At 36.2% G+C, this 20317-nt stretch overlaps 1 protein-coding gene across 1 annotated transcript in view; it reads left to right on the top strand.

The window, feature by feature from the left end:
• The window catches only part of LOC145681393 (apolipoprotein D-like), a 44357-nt gene extending 24441 nt beyond the window's left edge, over window positions 1-19916 (top strand). The window contains exons 2-4 of the mRNA XM_081753045.1: window positions 5909-6039; window positions 15944-16146; window positions 19691-19916. Coding sequence (XP_081609171.1) covers window positions 5909-6039; window positions 15944-16146; window positions 19691-19830 — 474 coding nt within the window. The 3' untranslated portion in view covers window positions 19831-19916. The remainder of the gene's footprint in view (window positions 1-5908; window positions 6040-15943; window positions 16147-19690) is intronic.
• The last annotated feature ends 401 nt before the right edge of the window (window positions 19917-20317 follow it).

Here is a 20317-nt window from a genome sequence, read left to right as displayed (position 1 = left end):
AAACAATTTTCTAAAAAAGATTCACTCTTTCAAAATAAGTAAATTTATTTATTTCTTATAATATGTTTACTGAGTTCGAAAGTTTCTCTTTTTTTTTCTTTATTTGTTATTTCTTTTCTTCTCTTGCATTGACATCACAGGTTTTTAACTTTTAATGTGTGGCTACCTTAATTTTAAAGAATCGCTTCATATGTATTTTTATCTTCAAATTAAAAAAAAAGAAACTTCATTCTTTACATTATAAAAATATAACCATACTAAACCCTTGATTTAAAATCACTTTGTAATTTATTTATTGAAAAGTGTCTAAAATAGACTTGTTTCCTGCTCTTAACTGAAGAAATGAACGAGTTGCTTTCGTATGCAACAGACTAGAGCAATGACGCCATTTTCTTTTCGGTATCATAACGAATGTCATGCATTTAAAAAAAAAATCTTTTGGATTTTTATCTTATGAAAGTATTAGAAAAGTTTCCAGTCTCAATCACACTATAAACTTAGATTCTGGAATGTTAATACCTAGCAATTTCCGTTCATTTTAGGCTTTTAACAGGTGTCATATAGAAGAAAGGTTATTATAGCAACAGTCCAGTAAAATCAGTTAGAAAACAGATTTTTAGACGGGTTTTCTGTGTTCCTAGTCTGAAATATTCAAACGGGAGTACACTTGCTATATAAGCATTAACTTTTGACAAAAGAATGGTATGTTTTATCTTTTATTTCCAAGAAACATCAGGAAAAATATCGAAAACATCATGAAAAATATATTGAAATGTATGAAAAATAATTTAATAAGAATGCTTACACAGTATAATGTTGACTTTTCCAGTTCATATATTTTTTTTCCCTCGTAGCAGAAAATTTCTAGTCCAATCCAATTTCCCCTCAAGCTAATATATATATATATATATATATATATTTTGACTTTGAAACATAGCACCAATGCCTGTTTGCAAGCCAAAACACAGAAAGCATCAAGGACTCCATTTTGTATTAGTTTGCATAAGCGCAAAACAAGATTTGCGTTTCGTTTCTGACGGGAAACTAAATACGTGTTACAGAAACAAACTGCGACAGTAAAGCAGAACTAAATTTCCATTGGTGCTGTAGAAAATTAAACCGTAGCATGTCTTAATTTTTCTTTAAATGCTGACAAGGGAAACAAAACATAGGGTCTACTAGCTTCTCAAAAATAGTGATACAGTTTTTTTTTTTTTTTTTCGTAACTAGAAGTGGAAAGACAATTTTTAATAACAGGTTCTGAGAGCCTGAGAAATTTCAACCGGTGCGGTAGAACTGGCGCGTAACTGTTGAATGCCACTGGTTTTATTCTTTGTTTGTTGGAATAAGTGAGTGTGTTTTTCTGGTTATGAATTAATTATCGTATGCGTTAGAGACCTGCACGGGCCGAATTTTTCGGCCCGAGCCCAATCCAGTCCGAATGTACCTCGGCCCGGCCCAGCCCGGGCCCGAAAAGTTTTGGAGATTTTCGGCCCGAGCCCGGCCCGGCCCGATAAGTTTTTTAAAATTCTTGGCCCAAGCCCGGCCCGGGCCCGATAAATTTTCGAAGTTTCATTTTGTAACATTTTTTACGGGCACAATTCTTCAACGTTTGCCTTTATTCTAATTATCGTTTAACGAATGTCGAAAATTATTAAAGAATTGCAATTAATCGGCCCAAGCCCGGCCCGGCCCAAAGAAATAATACAGTCGGCCCGCCCAAGCCCGGCCCGTGCAGGTCTCTAGTATGCGTTTACACAACAGTTTACTATGAGTTTGCAACACTGAGCAGAATCTGCGGTATTCAATTGTCTGTAAAAAATACGAATTGGAGTTAGTTCATTGGTCAAAGTGTCCTAGTTAGACAAAAAAGTTTTAAAAATGCGGTAGGAAATTTTCGTACACTAAACCGAAGTAGTCCACTGTTCCGTTCCAGAAACGCTGTATATGTTTAGAGAAATTTTATCACCACCTTCAAAATCAGCAGTAATATCAGTTTCTTGATCTGGCATATTTGAACTATAAGAAGCCGGCTGATTAAATCGACACCACAATGCCATAAACAAACAAAGCATAACCAACCCAAAAGTTATAATTCCCACAATGATGGGCCCTCCGTAAGAAGACAAAACTTCGTCTGTCATTGTAAATTCATCTGAGTAAATTCCACTCGGAATTTCAGAGAATCGATGCAAACCTGTGACGTTCACGGAATCTTTACTAATGCAACTTCTATTTTGCACAATGAAGACAAATCCGTTGTGACACGTGCACACATTTTGACACTGCATTTTTGAATCAAAAAGCTCACATTCTTCGTGTAACGTACACCGTTCCATGTAACGTTTTCCGGCTTTACATTCGGAGTTCCACAAGAAATGCTTCTCGTTACATTTACACTGACTAATTCCATTGGTTGTATTTACACAGTTTTGGTTAGTCTCACAGTCTTCAGTAGTTGAGCAAAATCTGTGGAGGGTGATTGTTGTGAAAACAAGTTCGTACAAGTTCTGCAGTAACAAGAACGTTAAAATAATTGAAACTGAATGTGAAATCATTGTTTCTTCGTTGAAGAAAGTAACAAAAATCCATTAACAATCCGTAATTGTCACCAAAGACACATTAGAAAAAAGAATTAGATATAATTCTTTGACAAGAGACCTCCACAACGTCATATCAGAGACTGAAGTGCCAATAATAATCATATATATTGTTCTATTTTTTTTCTTTTTTACCTTTTCATGTCCTTCAATGTTACGTTGTATGCGTGCTTGCTATGAAGTTACTATGACAACGTATCGGTTGGGCTTAGTCACATAGAATAGTATGCAATAACACATGTGACGTAAGCAAATGAAGGCTTATCCCCGATCGGGACTAAACAAATAAATAAACCTACAGAACGATCTTAATCAGTGGTGTGAGTTGAACAGTTATGTGTATTGATGACAATGATAATGATAACGTTTATATTTCACAGTAGGAAAGCATTTCGGATAAAATCAGTCGTGACGTGGCTCGGAAGAGGCATTCTTCATAGATAATATTTTATTTTGAAAGTCGAGTGAGTGTATATAGGAAGTGGGGATAGGCAAGGGCGCCGATTTCTCTGTAAATTTGGAGGATGGGCATTCAGATGCAGAAGGTATATCTATCTATCTATCTATCTATCTATCTATCTATCTATCTATCTATCTATCTATCTATCTATCTATCTATCTATCTATCTATCTATCTATCTCTATATATATATGAGAATTTTAAGACAAATTGCATTAAAATTATGCCAAATATTGTATATTCATAAATACAATAGGGGGCCCACATGAGGTTTGGGGGGCCCGGGCTCCCCAGGATCGGCGCCCTTGGGGATAGGGAGAGTGTGTTCGGATATCATACAAAGATATCGTATGCATAGTTTTGTGAATGTTTAATAATGTCACAAGTATTAACTGTTCTGTTCCAACAATGAGGAGGGGGCACTGTGGCTCAGTGGTAAAGTGCTTACCTCTGGTGTATGGGATTCCTAGTTCGACCCCGGCCAAGTAAGCTTTGGTAGACAATATTATGTCCGTAAGATTTCTCGGGATACTCCCGTTTCCTCCCACATTCTGATTCCATCAATTCTTACATCATCAATAATTCACTTGCCTTAATCACTCGTTTCCCTTAGCCTAAGGAAGTTTTTTTTTTTATTTTATTTTATTTATTTATTTATTTATTTTTTTTTTTTTTTTTGTCATCTTGCCTAATTTCAATTTACAGGATCATGCCAACCAACATTCACGTAGATAAATGTGAAGGCATTTCCTCTTTTCAAGACAACATAACTAGATGGTGACAGGTGTGGTCAGCCCCCTAGAACACTTTTGGCCCTCCCTAAACCAAAATTGTGCATTAACTTTTAACCGTCAGAAGTGTCTTCCCCCCCCCCCTTACAACGACACATCTTAATTATACCAATGTAAAACACGTCAATTAAAACTCACAGGCTCCAAAACTTACTCGACTTCAGAACATACAGGATATTATCTTTAGCAGCACATATATCAGGCTCTAAGTGGGCTAAATATCGATATGCTTCAAAATTTGTGTTTGCAAAAAATAAAGCTAAAAAATGTTAGTCCCACGTTGTTTAACTGTATATTGTCCGACAATCAATTTACCGTGATTCACCCAACAGTTTTGACAGTGGCGGCGGTTGGACGTTAAAAGTGGGGGGGGGGGGGCAAGACATGATCTGAACAATTGTATATCAATGTTAGGTTTCCTGGTTGTTTCTAACACTGTTTGATGAAAGGTTGTATAACTAATAGGATACAATCTTTTTTCACTTAAAATGCCGTATATCGTATTTCTATTTTAAGTAAATTCATAAGAATAATACAGGTAGCTACTAGCACTTTATACTCTTAAATATTGAAAATGTAAGAAGAGATTTGAGATCTTGCTCATGAACATCTTAAAATTCTGTCTGGAAAACTGTTTGATCAGATTATTCAAAAATAAATTCGCAAAACAAATAAATAGAAAGGATAATATTAATCATAGTAATGAATAATGACGCTTGTTTTGCAGAAGTTATATTGAAACTGGGGATTAATGAACAACTTATACTTTTAATTCCACACATGCCATTAAATGAATGTTTTTTTTTCTCTTAGAAAATAAAATACAGTAAGTACTGCCAGCTTATGCTATGACATTTAAAGAAATATGCAATTACAGTATTAATTGCTTTGAATTGCAATTAAAACGCAATTCCTGTAGCTTTCTTAACTACATGGGAAGACAAATAACCAATACGTACTCACGCAACGGCAAATATCATATGGCACCATTTTTTCTATGAAACAGTAATACATACAAAACCTTTACCAGGGTGTCCACTTTCTGAAAAATGGTGCCTAAAGGAGCTGGAGAAAGAAGAGAAGAAAATTAAACTGCGGAGACGACAAGAAGGATATTAAGATCAATAAGAAGAAAACTATGCGAGAAAGTATGAAAACAAATTTCTAAATGGGTTGCATTTAACAACTGCACCAACAAAAGTAATGTGTGTGTGTTACATAGTGTGTGTATGTGTGTGTTTTTTTTAATAATCAGTAAAATCATGTATGAACTGTTTATTACTATAGGCAATATTATAATGCTGTGTAATTGGTATTATAATGTGTAATTTTTTCATATCTTAAGTACTCTGTATGCTGCACACTTTCGTTTGTAACTTTACATTTTGTGTAATATGTAGGCCTAATCAATATCGGCCTAATGCACATGTTTGTAAATTTACATTCCTTTGGAAAGAAAATTGAAAAAAGAAATAAAGAGAAGCGGAAGAAAACAAGGCCAACTATGGGGACTGTGGAGGCTGGGTTTCTTTTTTTCTTCTATATTTTTAAGTTATTCAGGGGTCAGGGAAATCTGGAACTTTCGTCATGGAAAGTCAAGGAAAAGTCAGAGATCTTTTCTCCAAATTGTGTGGACTCCCTTTTACACTTCCAAATTAAACTATATAAATTAGCCCCCCCCCTAATCGCCGCCCATGAGTTTTGATCTCCCCCTGGCAGAACAGACAGTAGACCAAACAGTGGGAAAAGGTAGGCTAACGATCTGCAAATATTGGTCCATATTCTAATTGATTGTTTAGCCGAGCGTTAGCTAAACGACTCAATTGTCAACGTACTTGACCTCTCCCTAGCAGAGCAGACGGTAGACCCACCAATTGGAAAAAGTAGGATAAATTGCAAATACTGGCCCCCATTGTAATTGATTGTTTAGCCTAGCGTTTGCCAACGTCGTCTAAATTTCTTAATTTTTGAAAGACATGTAAAGCCTTTACCACTGTCTCTAATATATTTTAAGCATTTTCTCTCTCTTTCTAATAATACTATATTTCCCATTTCAGATGATGGGACGTTGGTATGAAGTGGAACGTTCTTTCTATGTGTTTGAATTAGGTAAACGATGTGTCTCAATCACTTTCGCTCCAACAAATGGGCCTGAAATACAATTCCTTCACCAGATGGTAAACAAATGGTAAGTTAGTAGGTGAATAAAATTGCCTTGTTATATTCTTAGAATTAACGTTACTCCCAGAGTGAAGAAAATAAAATTGCTTTGTTATATGCTTAGAATTAACGTTACTCCCAGAGTGAAGAAAATAAAATTCCTTTTATTATATGCTTAGAATTAACTTTACTCCCAGAGTGAAGAAAATAAAATTGCTTTGTTACATGCTTAGAATTAACGTTACTCCCAGAGGGAAGAAAATAAAATTGCTTTGTTATATGCTTAGAATTAACGTTACTCTCAGAGTGAAGAAAATAAAATTGCTTTGTTACATGCTTAGAATTAACGTTACTCCCAGAGGGAAGAAAATAAAATTACTTTGTTATATTCTTAGAATTAACGTTACTCCCAGAGGGAAGAAAATAAAATTGCTTTGTTATATGCTTAGAATTAACGTTACTTCCAGAGGGAAGAAAATAAAATTACTTTGTTATATGCTTAGAATTAACGTTACTCCCAGAGGGAAGAAATTACGCATCTTTTAATATGACTAACTTCTGTCTCGAAGTTTGACCTAATAGTTTGAATATTAAAGTTTAACATCTCTTTTCAGTACCAATGCTATTTGAGACGTGAACCTACAGTTTAACATGGAATTCGAACCACCTTAACGATTTTGCATCGGGAATCGAACTTGGGATCTCATACACTAAAGGCGAAGGCGATAGCCACTAGACCAGTGGGAAGGATTACGAATTACATTATTATTATTCCATACAGAGTACTTTGACAACCTGAAGCCTTGAGACGTAAAAGCTAATTATGTTTAATGAACAGGGAGTAATCTACATCCCTCCAACACCCTCTAACACCCCCAAAAATTTCTTTACACACACCCCGGGATGGAAAAGGAATACTTCCCCAAATCTAATTGAATCAATCGGTATCATATAGGCTATTTATTATATCAAGTTAAAAAAGGTTTAGCGTTTAGGAAAGAAGGCAATATTCTTATTTATTTATTTCGCTTCAAAATACGAAGCAACTTCGTTCTCATGTACGGCTTCGAGAACCACATGACCTCATTGTTTCGGGCGGTGTTTCGATCAAAACAATTGACAAAACAGACCCGCTCATACCTACCGTCCTGGGCTTCGCAGTCGTTTCCGAGAAATGAGATTGATGGATAGATGCAGAAGACTGAAATCGGCAACGTCTTGAGCGGTCATTCACCTACCTCCTTCTCAGGAAAAATGTGACAATATAGTACACCTATACCAGATTCAGTTGGTAAGTGCTACTCTGCAAGTGGTGTATCAACGGACGGAAGTTAGAAGCGTGTAGTCAAAATCTTTTTAGAAATGAAGAGATCGATCGAGGTAAGAATTAGGCCTATATATATATATATATATATATATATATATATATATATATATATATATATATATATACTAATATACATGTATATAGATGAGATATTGAAATGCATACACATAACACAATTACTACACGAATATTATATATATATATATATATATATATATATATATATATATATATATATATATATATATATATACTTATTTTAGACTGAGTCTAGTGTTATGGAGGAACGCATTTGCCGCTAGCTTATTTTTTAGTAAAGTATATTTTTATTCATGTAAATTCATTGAGCGGATTATTATTATTATTATTATTATTATTATTATTATTATTATTATTATTATTATTATTTTAGCAGATTGAGCTCCATAAATGAAAGCTGCGAGGGGGGGGGAACATAGAACCATTTACTCTTGCTAATAGTTGCGTAACAAAATATACTGTTTACTTTGAGTTTATTTAAAAATGTATATCACTATTCTGAGAGCACCTCCCTTTTTATTTTGAAAACCCGCAAAGTAAAAATTTCTGGCGTACTTAGTGCTAATGGAAATGATTGAAAAAAAAGCAAAATGAAATATTTCAGTTTAACGTTCCACGTTTATGTCTTTTAGTCTAAAGGAGACGGATGATAAAGACAAGTGAAAGATGATGGAAGAATTGGTGGAATGAGAATGTGGAAGGAAACGGGAGAACCCCGAGAAAACCCACAGACACGATGTTTTCCACCATAAGCTTACTTATCCGGGGCTCGAACTGGGGACCACAAGTAAGCGAAGAAAGAAAAGGAACTAACTGTAGAATAACTGAGAATCGATGCCAGGTCTTCTGTGTGGTTGACTGTTGTTCTACCATTGAACTGACAGCGATATCGATTTTACCAGTGTATTTCCTGGATTTATTCTCTAGTGCTTAACATAAGCGAGGTACACTGATAAATTTTTCCTAAGGTTAATGGCTCAAAGCTTTATGGATAAAGTGATTGGCTCGCGTCCAATGTTTTAATTTTAGTCCTGTTTCTTCATTTTACGCACAAAAAAAAAAAAAAAAAGAAAAAGAAAAAGAAAAGGTGGAAAAAATTTTGGTGCATTTTTATAATAATTTATTAGCAGAATGACCGTTCTTCGCACGGGGAGAATACATTTCATTTTGGATATAAAGGACTGAATTTGGATTTAAACGGCATCGGAAGTGTCACTGATCTTCTCAGCGACACCGAATACTATGCATTCGACACTAATACAGGTTATTCTTAATCATTTTTTCATTATCTCCCCCTCCACCTCACCTAAGTTGCACTGTCAAAGTGAAATGACAAAAAAAAAATCCAGTCCCGAACTTCATCTATATTGAAAATTTGATCGAGATAGGTCGGGTGATTCAAGAGTTATTAAGTCACAAATATATATTATTATTGAAATTAGATTGATTTTTTTTTAAAAAAAACTGATCCCTTTTAATGCATTTTATAAACGTATTATTTTAAAAACATTTTCTACGCTTATTTCAACAAGCAGCAGCGTCACGTGTACACCACGTGAAGTAGTTTGTTTTTCTTATTATAGTGTGATGTTTTCTCAGTTATTATTGAAACCACTTCCGGTTTTAGTAGAGAGATAACAGTGGAGATGGAATATCTTAAAGCCGTTTCTTGCTATCTACTACGGTTTTTGTTCAATGGTGATGAATGTTAAAACCGGAAACGGATGATTTGTGCTACTTCTGGTTTGAATAGAGGATTAGGACTTAAGATGGTACCTATTCTCAGGACGTTAAATTAATTAAAAAAAAAAACACTTCTCGCTGTCTCTTATTATTTTTGTTCTATGCAGATCAATATTGAAGCCGGAAGTTGTAGTGGATGTCAACAAACTGGTTTTAGTTGAGTGTTAAGGATGAAAATGTCATTTATTTTTGCGTCGCTTAATTATTTGCAGAAATCCGCATCTCTCTATCTATTACCGTTTTCGCTCTACAGCAATGAACGTTTAAACCGGAAATGGTTAATTTTGACCACTTCCGGTTTGAGTATCGGACCCGAACGGAATTCGAGTCCTAAGTTTTGACCCTCTACACTATGATCAAATTTGATTCAGTACTTCTCAAGATTTTTCCTGTCTCGAATGCATGGGCGGAGTTATGGGGGGCATGGCCCCCAACTTTTTGACAAAAAGTAAAAATAAATAAAAATGCCACCTATAAAATGGCCACTTACCAAGACCTCCGAGACCGACCAAAAGGTCTGCCACCCTCACTTCCCCCCCCCCCCAGCAGACAATTCCTAACTCCGCCTATGCTCGAATAGACGGACGGATACGGTAAATATATAAATGAATTTTGCCAAACTCCTTATCAATGAGATCTTTTACTTTTATATCGCACGTTTATATCGTGTAGGCTAAAAGAGACGGTGATGAGAGTGAATGATTCGGGATTAGGAATTATATTTCTGGGTTTTTGACATCTATGGCCATGCTAGCCCGTCCCGTATGAGGGATGATGTCCCTCGGCGGTCACACTATCCGATGAAAGGGAAGGAAGTAGACTGGGACCTGTATGGTAGGTACCATCCCGGCACTTGCCTGGTCTGAATGAGGAACACCTCACTCAGGAAGGCTGGTCTGAAAAACGTTTTGCAATTCCTCGACCGAGTGTCCCCACCGGGAAATCGAACGCGGGACTGCTCACACCAAAGACGAGTACGTTACCGACTATGCATAAGAAATACTAGAATGAAAAAATGGGAGGAAACGGAAAAATCTTCAGAAAACCCATGCACATGGGTTTGTTCACCATAAACAAAACTTACTTGGTGCGAACTGGAATCGAACTAGAGATCTTACGCACCACAGATGAACACTCTACCAGTGTGCCACCACAGCCCCTTTTTAACGCTATTTTTCTTTTTTAATTAAATATTTTAATTACATTGCGGAAGGCAATAGTATTCTCTAATTACGAAAAGGAAGTCAACATAACGCCTGGCAGTCTGCAACCGAGCCAAACGTCCATGGGTGTTTGGGTTGTATAGGCAGTAGCCGCTGGATAATTCTGTATAGGGTGGCCCAAAAGTAGGTATACACCCCTGCATTGATCAAGTATAATATTCTAGTTTATGGATTTATTTACTTCGACTGTTCCGGGCTAAAGTTATAAGTAAAGAAAAACATTAAGAACAAATATATAGGCTAAGAAACTAGGTCTACCTGTTTGCTAACAATAAGAAATGATATAAAATACGGGATGGTACTGTATACCTACTTTTGGGCCACTAATATCTAAATATGATTATTTAGGTAGAGAGCAGAGGCGTAGCGTAAGGGAACGCCTGTATGCCCGGCATCCCCTGTTAATAAGAAAAAAAGTACGTATTTCATTATATTTATAAATTGTTTGCTTATAATTATCACAATTATTTCCACTGCAATCTTGTGGTGTGGATGCGCTCTCTCGCTTTACTTTGGCAAGCGGAACCTACGCATGCGCATCACTCAGATGCACATTTTCTGTCTTTCCTCTTGTTGTACGCTATGTTCCTCGGGCATCCAGGCCTACTGCAAGCATCGGGGTTTTCGTCTGCTTTCTGTCGAATGCGCATGCCCAACTACTCCCCGCCATCCCTTTGCAACCCAACATTTGCTTTAGATATAAGCTGGCGTATGCTCAAGTACTGCCAACTCTATATATTTTGAACTAAGCTGTGGTTTCTGTATAGAACGTACGACCGCTGTCAAGGAAATAGAACAAAACATAAATAGTTAGTTCAACGCCATTATGAAGCATGTCGCTTATGTAAGTGATAGTATAAAAATAGTTATGCTTTAATCGTAATTAAATGCATCGTAATTGTAATAGTAATTAAAGGCAAACTAATAATAATCTACGTCATAAATACATATCATGTCCCAGAATGTAGCCAGATATTCTTTGAGAGGACTCACATACACAAGCATAACTATAATGCATTCTGTAGAATCACGGTCACCGATCCGGTAGGCCACCCTCTGCCCTTCACAAAGTTTACTTGTGCTCTTCCGTATCTGGGTATTTTTTTTTTTTTAACGAGATTGAAGTATGATATGCGGAGAAAGAAGCTGCCCACGAGAAAGAAATAAAGGGAATTATACTGAAAACAATATTTATACAAAAGTGGAGCCGGTTTTTGTCGTCACAATGCTAGTGGCAGAAAAGAAGCTGAGACAATTGCTTATTGGCGTCTAACGTAATCTGCGCATTTGCTACTCTATGCCCCACCAAGCGTGCAATTACGGGAGCCTGGGCCCCTAAATGTTTTGGCCTCCTATTTATTAAGAGTAGTTATTGATAAAAGAGATCCAGAATTGTGACGATTGGACCCCCTAGCATATTTGTGCCTCTCTCCTAAACTTTAATGGCTGGTTGTGGGCTTTAATGAGCAGACTCAGCCTGTTAATCTTCTATTTGTGTTGTGTAATCGTATGGGATGGTTGCAAATTATGCCGTGCTAAATATAAAGCTTCTGCAAGTTGTTTAATGAACATGGCTTTACACTCCTTTCTTGTGATAAATTATTGGCTCACCTCTCCCTGGCTATGCCCTTGCGTTCTGTACTAGATTTATGCTTTTGATTAGCAACATTGATCGTTGGTGGTCAAGAAAAATTGGCGGTATAATTTTTTTTCGTTGTGATTTGAAATGAATATTTGTTTTATTTTTATTTTTTTACTGTAGTATGAAGAAAATTACATTTATAACTAAGAAACAAAGCTGTGGAAAGTGTTCGGCTGCTACAAGGTATAGTACCTTACTAACTTTTAGGAAATGGTAACTACGATAACAGTACCAGACACAAATTTAATTAATTTTTTTGTTAACAACTACCATATCTTGGTTGACTTACGAGCAGCGCTGTTCTCTGAAAGGGATACGACCTACCCCAAAGCTTTCCATAAAAACGACAACTAGCAATCAGTCGCAAATATTTCAGTCTTCGTGGTATGATGATAGGTTTTCTTGGCTTTCTGGGTGTTCTGTAGGAAATAAAATGTTATGTTTCGTCTGCATTATGTTTGGGGCAAAGGTGTCGGAGTGGTGTTCAAACGGTATTTCTGAGTTGGGTAATTTCATGAAGAAAGCTCTAAAACATGAGTCATCGAAACAACATTTGCTGCATAGTGAATCTTTTCACTTGTTAAGGAAAATAGACATTGAAAATGCATTGCATTGTATTGTATTATATCAGACAAGTGACTAACTTTGGCATCCCCATTTCGGAATACCACGCTACGCTACTGGTAGAGAGATTACTTTAGATTAAAAGGTAGATTAATTTTACAGTAATCTAGAAACAGAAGATAAGCTAGAACAATCTAGTTCGTATCAGTGACGACACTGGCTTTAGTTTTATGAGGGGGAGGCAAGCGAAGACACAGATATGAACATTGTTTGGAGGGCAGCTATTTTTTTTTTTTTTTTTTTTTTGTGTCCCGAAAATAATTTTATATTCCTTCACTTCCATTAAAAACACTTTGGGCCTTATGCTGAGTCGTTTTGACGTATGATTAGCGTCTTACTAAAGGTCTGACTACTGCAGGAAACATATATTAGTCGAACTCATTAGTATGGCACTAATCACGCGTCAGAATGACTGCATAAGGGCCATTATATTTAGTGAGGAGGTGGTCAGGGGGGGGATGGTTCATTTGCCACCTCTGGCATCGTTACTGTTGAGTATGAAAGTGCTTGAAAATTAAATTTTTCCAAGATTTCACTCCAATATACAAACAGAAACGTAAACTAATAGGAAGGTTGTAAAATATTGTAAATAGGAAGTTTGTTTGTACCAAGGATGTTAGAAATAGAGGATCTCCCCATATGTATCTTCATCCTATTAAATCGATGAAGCCAAAAAACAACCGAGCATCGGCACGTCTGATTGGCTATTCTCGTTTCTGCCATCGTCTGATTGGCTACTTTCATTTCCGCCACGATTGTTGGCTCAAAATATTGCGATCCTATTGGGCGGAGTGGGCAGAGTAGGGGCGGCGAAACTGTGACGTATGGCTTCAAGATTTTGTTGTAAGGGCAGATCCTCTATTTTATAAGATCCTTGGTTTGTACAGAAGGAAAGAAGCAATTTGAACATTAGATTGAGGTAAAACAACAGGAACAGCCTGTCTTAGGACGGCAAATACTAGTGCCAGCGTGGCACATGATTTTCTTTCTTTGTAGATTTGGTAACATTGATAGAGTGAGCAATTATTATCCCATGATAGAAGCTACGCAAAAATATTAAACCAAGCAGCCAGCAAGCTTCACCACGTACTTGTTCGAAATGAAAGTAACTTACGTTCAGATCAGGAGGGTAATGGAGGATATTTTTTTTTGTTTAAGTTAATTGCTTTTCTATAAGCAATAAAAAGGTAATATCGTTAAATCAGAGGATGTAGAAATATCACTAGGACAATGTCACAGGGGCACCGATATATTTCTCGCCTAGGGTGTCAAAATACCTAGAGCTGGTCCTGAAACAGATGTGAGTGAAGAAACTGTAGGAGAATGGTGTTTGAATAGAAACAAAATATAATAATTATGATCTAAGGAAATAACGCTATGTTATGCATTACTCATAATGATAAGTTGGTTTTTAAAAGTAAATAGTGTTTAGTTTATTAATCATGGAAGTACCAGAAAGGGATCAATTTTAACCACGCCTTCAAATTTTCAATCCCCCCCCCCTTTCTTTTTTTTAACAGGATAGAATGTTTCTTAAAAGAGCTTTCGATATTCAGTTGTGTTAGTTCTTTTATTATAATATCATCTATGTTATTTTTGTCAAAAATAATTCATTTAGCGACTCTCCCCTCTTGGTACTAAGTGTAATCCACCTTTGTTTTCGATATTTTCTTTTTAGTCCTAACTTACATTTTTTTTAAAATTGTTACTTATGTCTCTTACGCAGCACTGAAGTTTACAAGGGCATTTTCTTAGTGTTATAGTAATGTTATTGGTTTCGGACTTTCTTGAATGGTGTTTTCATAATAATGAACGATGTCTTGATTGTTGCCAAATATATATGTAACCATCTACAATAAATGTAAAGTGGAACCACCCACATCAAATATTGCTGTTGTTAGTTTACTTTAAAATGCAACTTAAATTCAATAGATACTCCTAATAGGATTGTAGACCTGTAATAGCATTACTCAAACCTTCAAGGTCAAGTCTGTAGGCTTGCACAAGTTTGCAGTTTGCACTTAGGTGGATGTAGACTTAACCGAGGCTATAGCAAACCTGCTAGTTTCTCGATTGCGAGCTTGTTTCAAACTTTCTTAAATATATATATATATATACATACTGTACAGCTAATCTTAAAATTCCTTTAATTTGACACTCCTCTCTAACATGATATAAAATTTGCACTTGGCAAAACCATGCACAGAAAGAATCGTTAAGTCCAAGTCTAACACTCAAGCATTCTTGTGCAGCCTTTATTCTTACATCTGGTCTAAGCATACACAGGTTTATACGTCAAAGCTATCATGATTCCAATCATTGACTTGAAATTTACCTTTAGGAAAGCCATACTCAAAGAGGATTTCAAAGGTTAGGTCTATCAAGGAAATTTAAGGACTAACTTATGTTAAACTTATTGTAAACGTGCTTGCTTATTGGGAAAGGTCTAGTGTAACAATAACTTGATAAAAAACAGTGCAGGCAAATTTGAACTCCCCTGTACTAACTGCCTGCAGTCTGTAGTAAATCAAATCGCAGTTTCACTTTCAGCTGTTTGCATATTTTTAGATCACTTGCTTCGATCTACCACTATCAAGAAGTAGACAAAATGCGATTCAATACTTTTATGATCGTGTAAAAAGGGGTTTCAAATTCATTCGAGAATCTTGTTCAAGTGTCTTGAACAATGTTTTTGAACGTGTAAATTTGAAATCTTGAATGGTTTTGTTCAATCTTTCTTTCACCATCTACAAGCAGCTTAAGACTTAACTTAAGGTTACCAACCGACTGATATTTTACCGGCAGACTGACATTTTTGTCCGTCTCAACTATATATATTTCAATGCTTAAAGTATAATTATTCTGTAGTTGTTTTGAAAATTATAAGCTTGTGCAGTTTTTTTTTTTTTTTTTTAGAGTTCACAATCCTAACTCTGATACATTTGTCTAAACTCTTTTCCTTTTAGCCACTTACTATTCATACCAAGGCATCGAATCCAAGTATGTCATAAAATAGAGGATCTGCCCATACATATCTTCATCATATGAACTCAATGAAGAAAGAAAAAAAAGAGCATAGTCTGAGCCGGCACGTCTGATTGGCTACTCTCGCTTCCGCCATGATTGTTGGCTCGAAACATTGCGATCTTACTGGCGCGGAGCGAGCGGAGTAGGTGTGGCAAAACTATGACGTATGGTTTCACGATTTTGTTGTATGGGTAGATCTTCGATTTTATAACATCCTTGATCGAATCAGAGTGATTCTGGTTAAGTCTATACTGTGAGTGTACTACTTATTACATGGATACGGAAGTCTTTCAATGTTTTTTCACAGGTCTGGAATGACAACTGCAAGTCACGGCTATATAAAACAAATACAACCCAAGACAGCCCTGTTTCATGTTTATTTCAACAACAAATTACCTAAATATGTGCAAAAAGTAATTCCTGGAGTTGGAATGTATAAAATTTTGGACACAGACTACGATAACTTTGCTTTAATATGGTCTTGTTCCAACATGAGCTTCTTTCATACAGGTAAAGTGGTTCTTGCTTGCTTCTTGGCTAATATGATTAAGTTCAAGTTAGAGAGCGGTGGTAAAATGGCTGACTCAAACAGCCGCTCTCCTCTTCATGCAGCCGACTGTCGTCTTCGGGAAGGGGCTAGGGCTGAGAGAGCAACTTCATTTATCATTCATTTAAAAACCCTTCATTTTCATGTTCTCTGCCTGCCCTCTCACAAGTAACACTTCATTTCTTTGAATCTGGAATAGCGGAATGCGATACATATCATGAGAGAATAAGATGCATATGGATTCCCAGCGCCAATCAACAATGGGTTAGGAAGGTATGGGACTGTAAAGTTAACATAAGAATCCATGGGACATACAACGTCTAGGCATTTCCTTGAAGTCTCTTTCTGCTAATTTCAATATAGTATAACGCTGTGGACCAAGACGCGTCACAAGGGTCTGCATATTCCTGGGTGATTCCAAGAACTTAGCTGGATTATGTATAGTAGTATATGAAAAAGAGAAAACAAAAAGAAAAACGAGGACATAAAAAATAACCTTAAACCCTCATATGTTGATTTCAAGAAGAGGCTGATTCCAGGAGGATATACAGGTAAGATTCAACCATTGGATGTGCACTTCTTCAGGCAGTACAAGTCATTCATGCGCTGCGTAACGGACACACTGGTGTTGATGAGTGAAGTGAACATCTATAGCACCGTGACTGATTCCTAGCATTGCAGTCGTTCACGATCTATCAGTTCTTCGCTCCCAGGTTCAGGAACTTGATTCAGTATGCTTTGTACAAAGCTGGTTACTTGGACAAAGCACTGGCAATGTGGATTTCTCCTCACGACTACTGTTTTGACTCAATCGACAGTGACCCATGTTCCATGTGTAATGAGTTAACGTTTGTCGAGTGTGCACACTGTAAGCAAATTTTCTGTGCTTCTCGTGCTCTGTTTCTTGACCTGTACATCGATTGTTCTCTGTAAATGCTTACAAAGTGTCTTCAATAACAATCCTTTGATTTCAACCAAAATCAGTCTTGTTGTCTATTTGGATGCTATCTCCCACTTGCCTCTCGTGCTTTATAAATAGTATGTTTACATAATGTTAGCAGAAAGAGACGTCAAGAAAATGCCTACACGTTGTATTTCCTATGAATCCCATGTTAACTTTACAGCTCCATACCTCCCGAACCCAATGCTGATGCTGAGAATCCATATGCACCTTTATTAGAACTGGCTCTTTCAAGATATGTGTCGCATTCCACCATACCGGATTCAACGGAGTGAAGTGCTACTTGTCAGTTGTGAATACTATTGCTGGACTTGCGGGCGGTTGATGGGATATTTGATAGAGGATAAACAGTGAACATTTTCTTCTGTCAGAGATAGATGTGCACAATCTCGATCTAACTTTCGTATGAGTCCAGTGTTTTGTTCATTTTTCGCATCAAAAATAAAATTAAACCAGTTGGGAATGTTCCAAGAGCATTGCCAGAACGAACTTTAAAAGAATGAAGAGATGGAGCGGTCTCCATTTTGAAGTAATTAAATTGAAAAAAAAAAAATGAAATGGAATGAATTTATTTTTAGTTTAACGTCTTGAAATTATTACATTAAAACAATGCGCTCTTTAAGTGCAGTTAAATTATCACAACCGTTTTAAACTGGCAAATTGCTTACACGCTAACAACATCTGTTAGTATGTGTGTTACTATTAGGAATTCTCGTGACGTATTGATACAGTTACCGTTTATACGAGGGTCGTCCAGAAAGTAAAGAACGTTTCGTCATGGTTAAATGAAAACAAAAGATATAAGCACAAAACTTTATTTAGAAAGCCACAGGACCTTACTCTATTTTTCTATGTAATTGCCATAGTTGTCAAGAAACTTGTTATAACGTGGGAAGAATTTTTCAATGCCGATGTTATATTCATCTGCCGCTAAGCTGTCACTGCTTGCTTGAGTTCCTCATTATTTGCGAACTGTTTTTCACCCCAAAATTTCTTAAGTTTCGGGAATAAGTGAAAATCACTTGGTGCCAAGTCAGGGTTATTAGCAGGATGACCAAAGATTTTCCCATTTTAGATGTTGAACACAGAGGCTGAAGTTCCTGCTGTGTTCATGTTAATGCATGAGGCGGGCATCGTTATGGATCAACACTTTTATCGACAGCATTCCTTGTCTCTCATTTTGAATGGCGAAGTCATTGGACAGTTTCACAATAGATTTCTGAGTTTATTGTTGCCCCTCTTGGCATGAACTTAGTACTTCACATATCATTGGCGGATTTTTCGATTGGCGCGGGCATTTTGAATTGCTACAAAAACAAGTAGGGTTACCGCACAGCATTGAGACTTGGTTCACACTGAGGTGAACAAAGAAGCTAACTGCCGCGCACGCAATCACAGTGTTGGGGATCGGAGCCACGCGTGATGCGCAATCGTTCTTCACGGCCCTCGTAAATAGGATACACTGCAGTGCTGCCAACCCGTGGGGGATAAAATTTCATTTCGTGGGATTTTTTGACATTATTTATTGGGAATGAGGTAAAGGGAATTTTTGTTGAAATTGGCAGCATGTACGGGATCCTTCACTATATGTATAGTTCACGCCAACAGAATTTTTAGGAGCGGGAAGTAGGCATAATGAATCATCAATAAGGAGTGTCAGTGTTGGCAACTTTTAGCGTAGAGTCTTTTCTTTGTTATTAGCAAAGCGCATGCTAGTGAGGAGTGACTTAACCATTTGTGATTCTTAAAAATCAAGTACTAACAAATGAAATTTGTGCTTCGGTATTTGAAGAATGAACAAAGCGAAACAATGAAGGAATGAAAAAAGGAATGTAAAATACTTTGTATTAAACTAAAAACGATGAATTTTCAAACGTTCCACACGCAATGTGTGAAGAATAAAGCTTTTCTAGCATCGTTTGGCTCAGTATAAAGTGATGCTAGAAGGATGTGATGGAGTCAGTGCATTTCTGACATCATAACAAAATATACTCGTTCTCAAGTAAGAAAAAATAATTATTCATAATGTACTTTATAAACATGGAAGATCGAAATTTATTGATAATTGAAAAAAGTTACACCCAATATACATAAGCATCATTTTGACATTTTATTATTATAGTTATTATTAACAGTGCACTCTTTGAAATTCAGATGCAAAATTTGATTTTTTTTTTTTTTTGCCTCTCGCGATAGGACTTTATAGCATTTCAGATTGGCAGCACTGATATACAGTACAATATGAATTGTCTCTACCAAGGATGTTATAAAATAGAGGATCTGCCCATACTTATCGTATGAACTCAATGAAGCCAAAAAAACAACAACCGAACATCGTCTGAGCCGGCACGCCTCATTGGCTACTCTCGTTTCCGCCATGATTGTTGGCTCGAAAGATTGCGATCTTAGTGGCGCGAGGTGGGCAGAGTAGGTGTGGCGAAGCTGTGACGTATGGCTTCACGATTTTGTTGTATGGGCAGATCCTCTATTTTATAACATCCTTGGTTTCTACACTTCCACTTATTATGTTACTTTCTTTTTTTCAGAGAAACTCTGGGTTTTTAGCAGACAACGAGATCTGTCAGTGACTAGTCGACTAAGAATCCATGAAATTTTGCATAAATTAAGACTGGACAACGATCGATTGACGCTAACTAGTCAAAAGAACTGCCCCGTACAATTTTAAGTCTTTCTCTAACGATATGTACCTGAATTAACTGTAATATAGTGTGAAAGTGTTTTTTTAAAATATAAATGTATTCGCGTAAGAATTTGAATATATATATATATATATATATATATATATATATATATATATATATATATATATATATATATATATATATATATATATATATATATATATGTGTGTGTGTGTGTGTGTGTGTGTACGCAAATTAACTTCGATCTTAAAGATATAAATATATGATATGTATTATTCGCAACATATGCAACTTGTAACCTGATCTGCAAGTTTATTCACGATATCGAGTATCGGTAACTTCTTTCCTAGCTGAATACGAACTTTAAAGGATGTATATTTCAAGGTAACGTGTTTCTCACAACTTCTGAAACAATATAAAAGAAAGAACAAGGGATCTATACTGCAATATACTTGCAAAATGATCAGTTCTTAAAATGTTTATCAGTGTGTAATTCGGTCTTCCATCAAA

The sequence above is a fragment of the Thermobia domestica genome, chromosome 3, assembly GCF_964235325.1.
Source record: "Thermobia domestica chromosome 3, izTheDome1.hap1.1, whole genome shotgun sequence".
Lineage (NCBI taxonomy): Eukaryota > Metazoa > Arthropoda > Insecta > Zygentoma > Lepismatidae > Thermobia > Thermobia domestica.
This window is presented reverse-complemented; position numbering and strand designations above follow the sequence as displayed.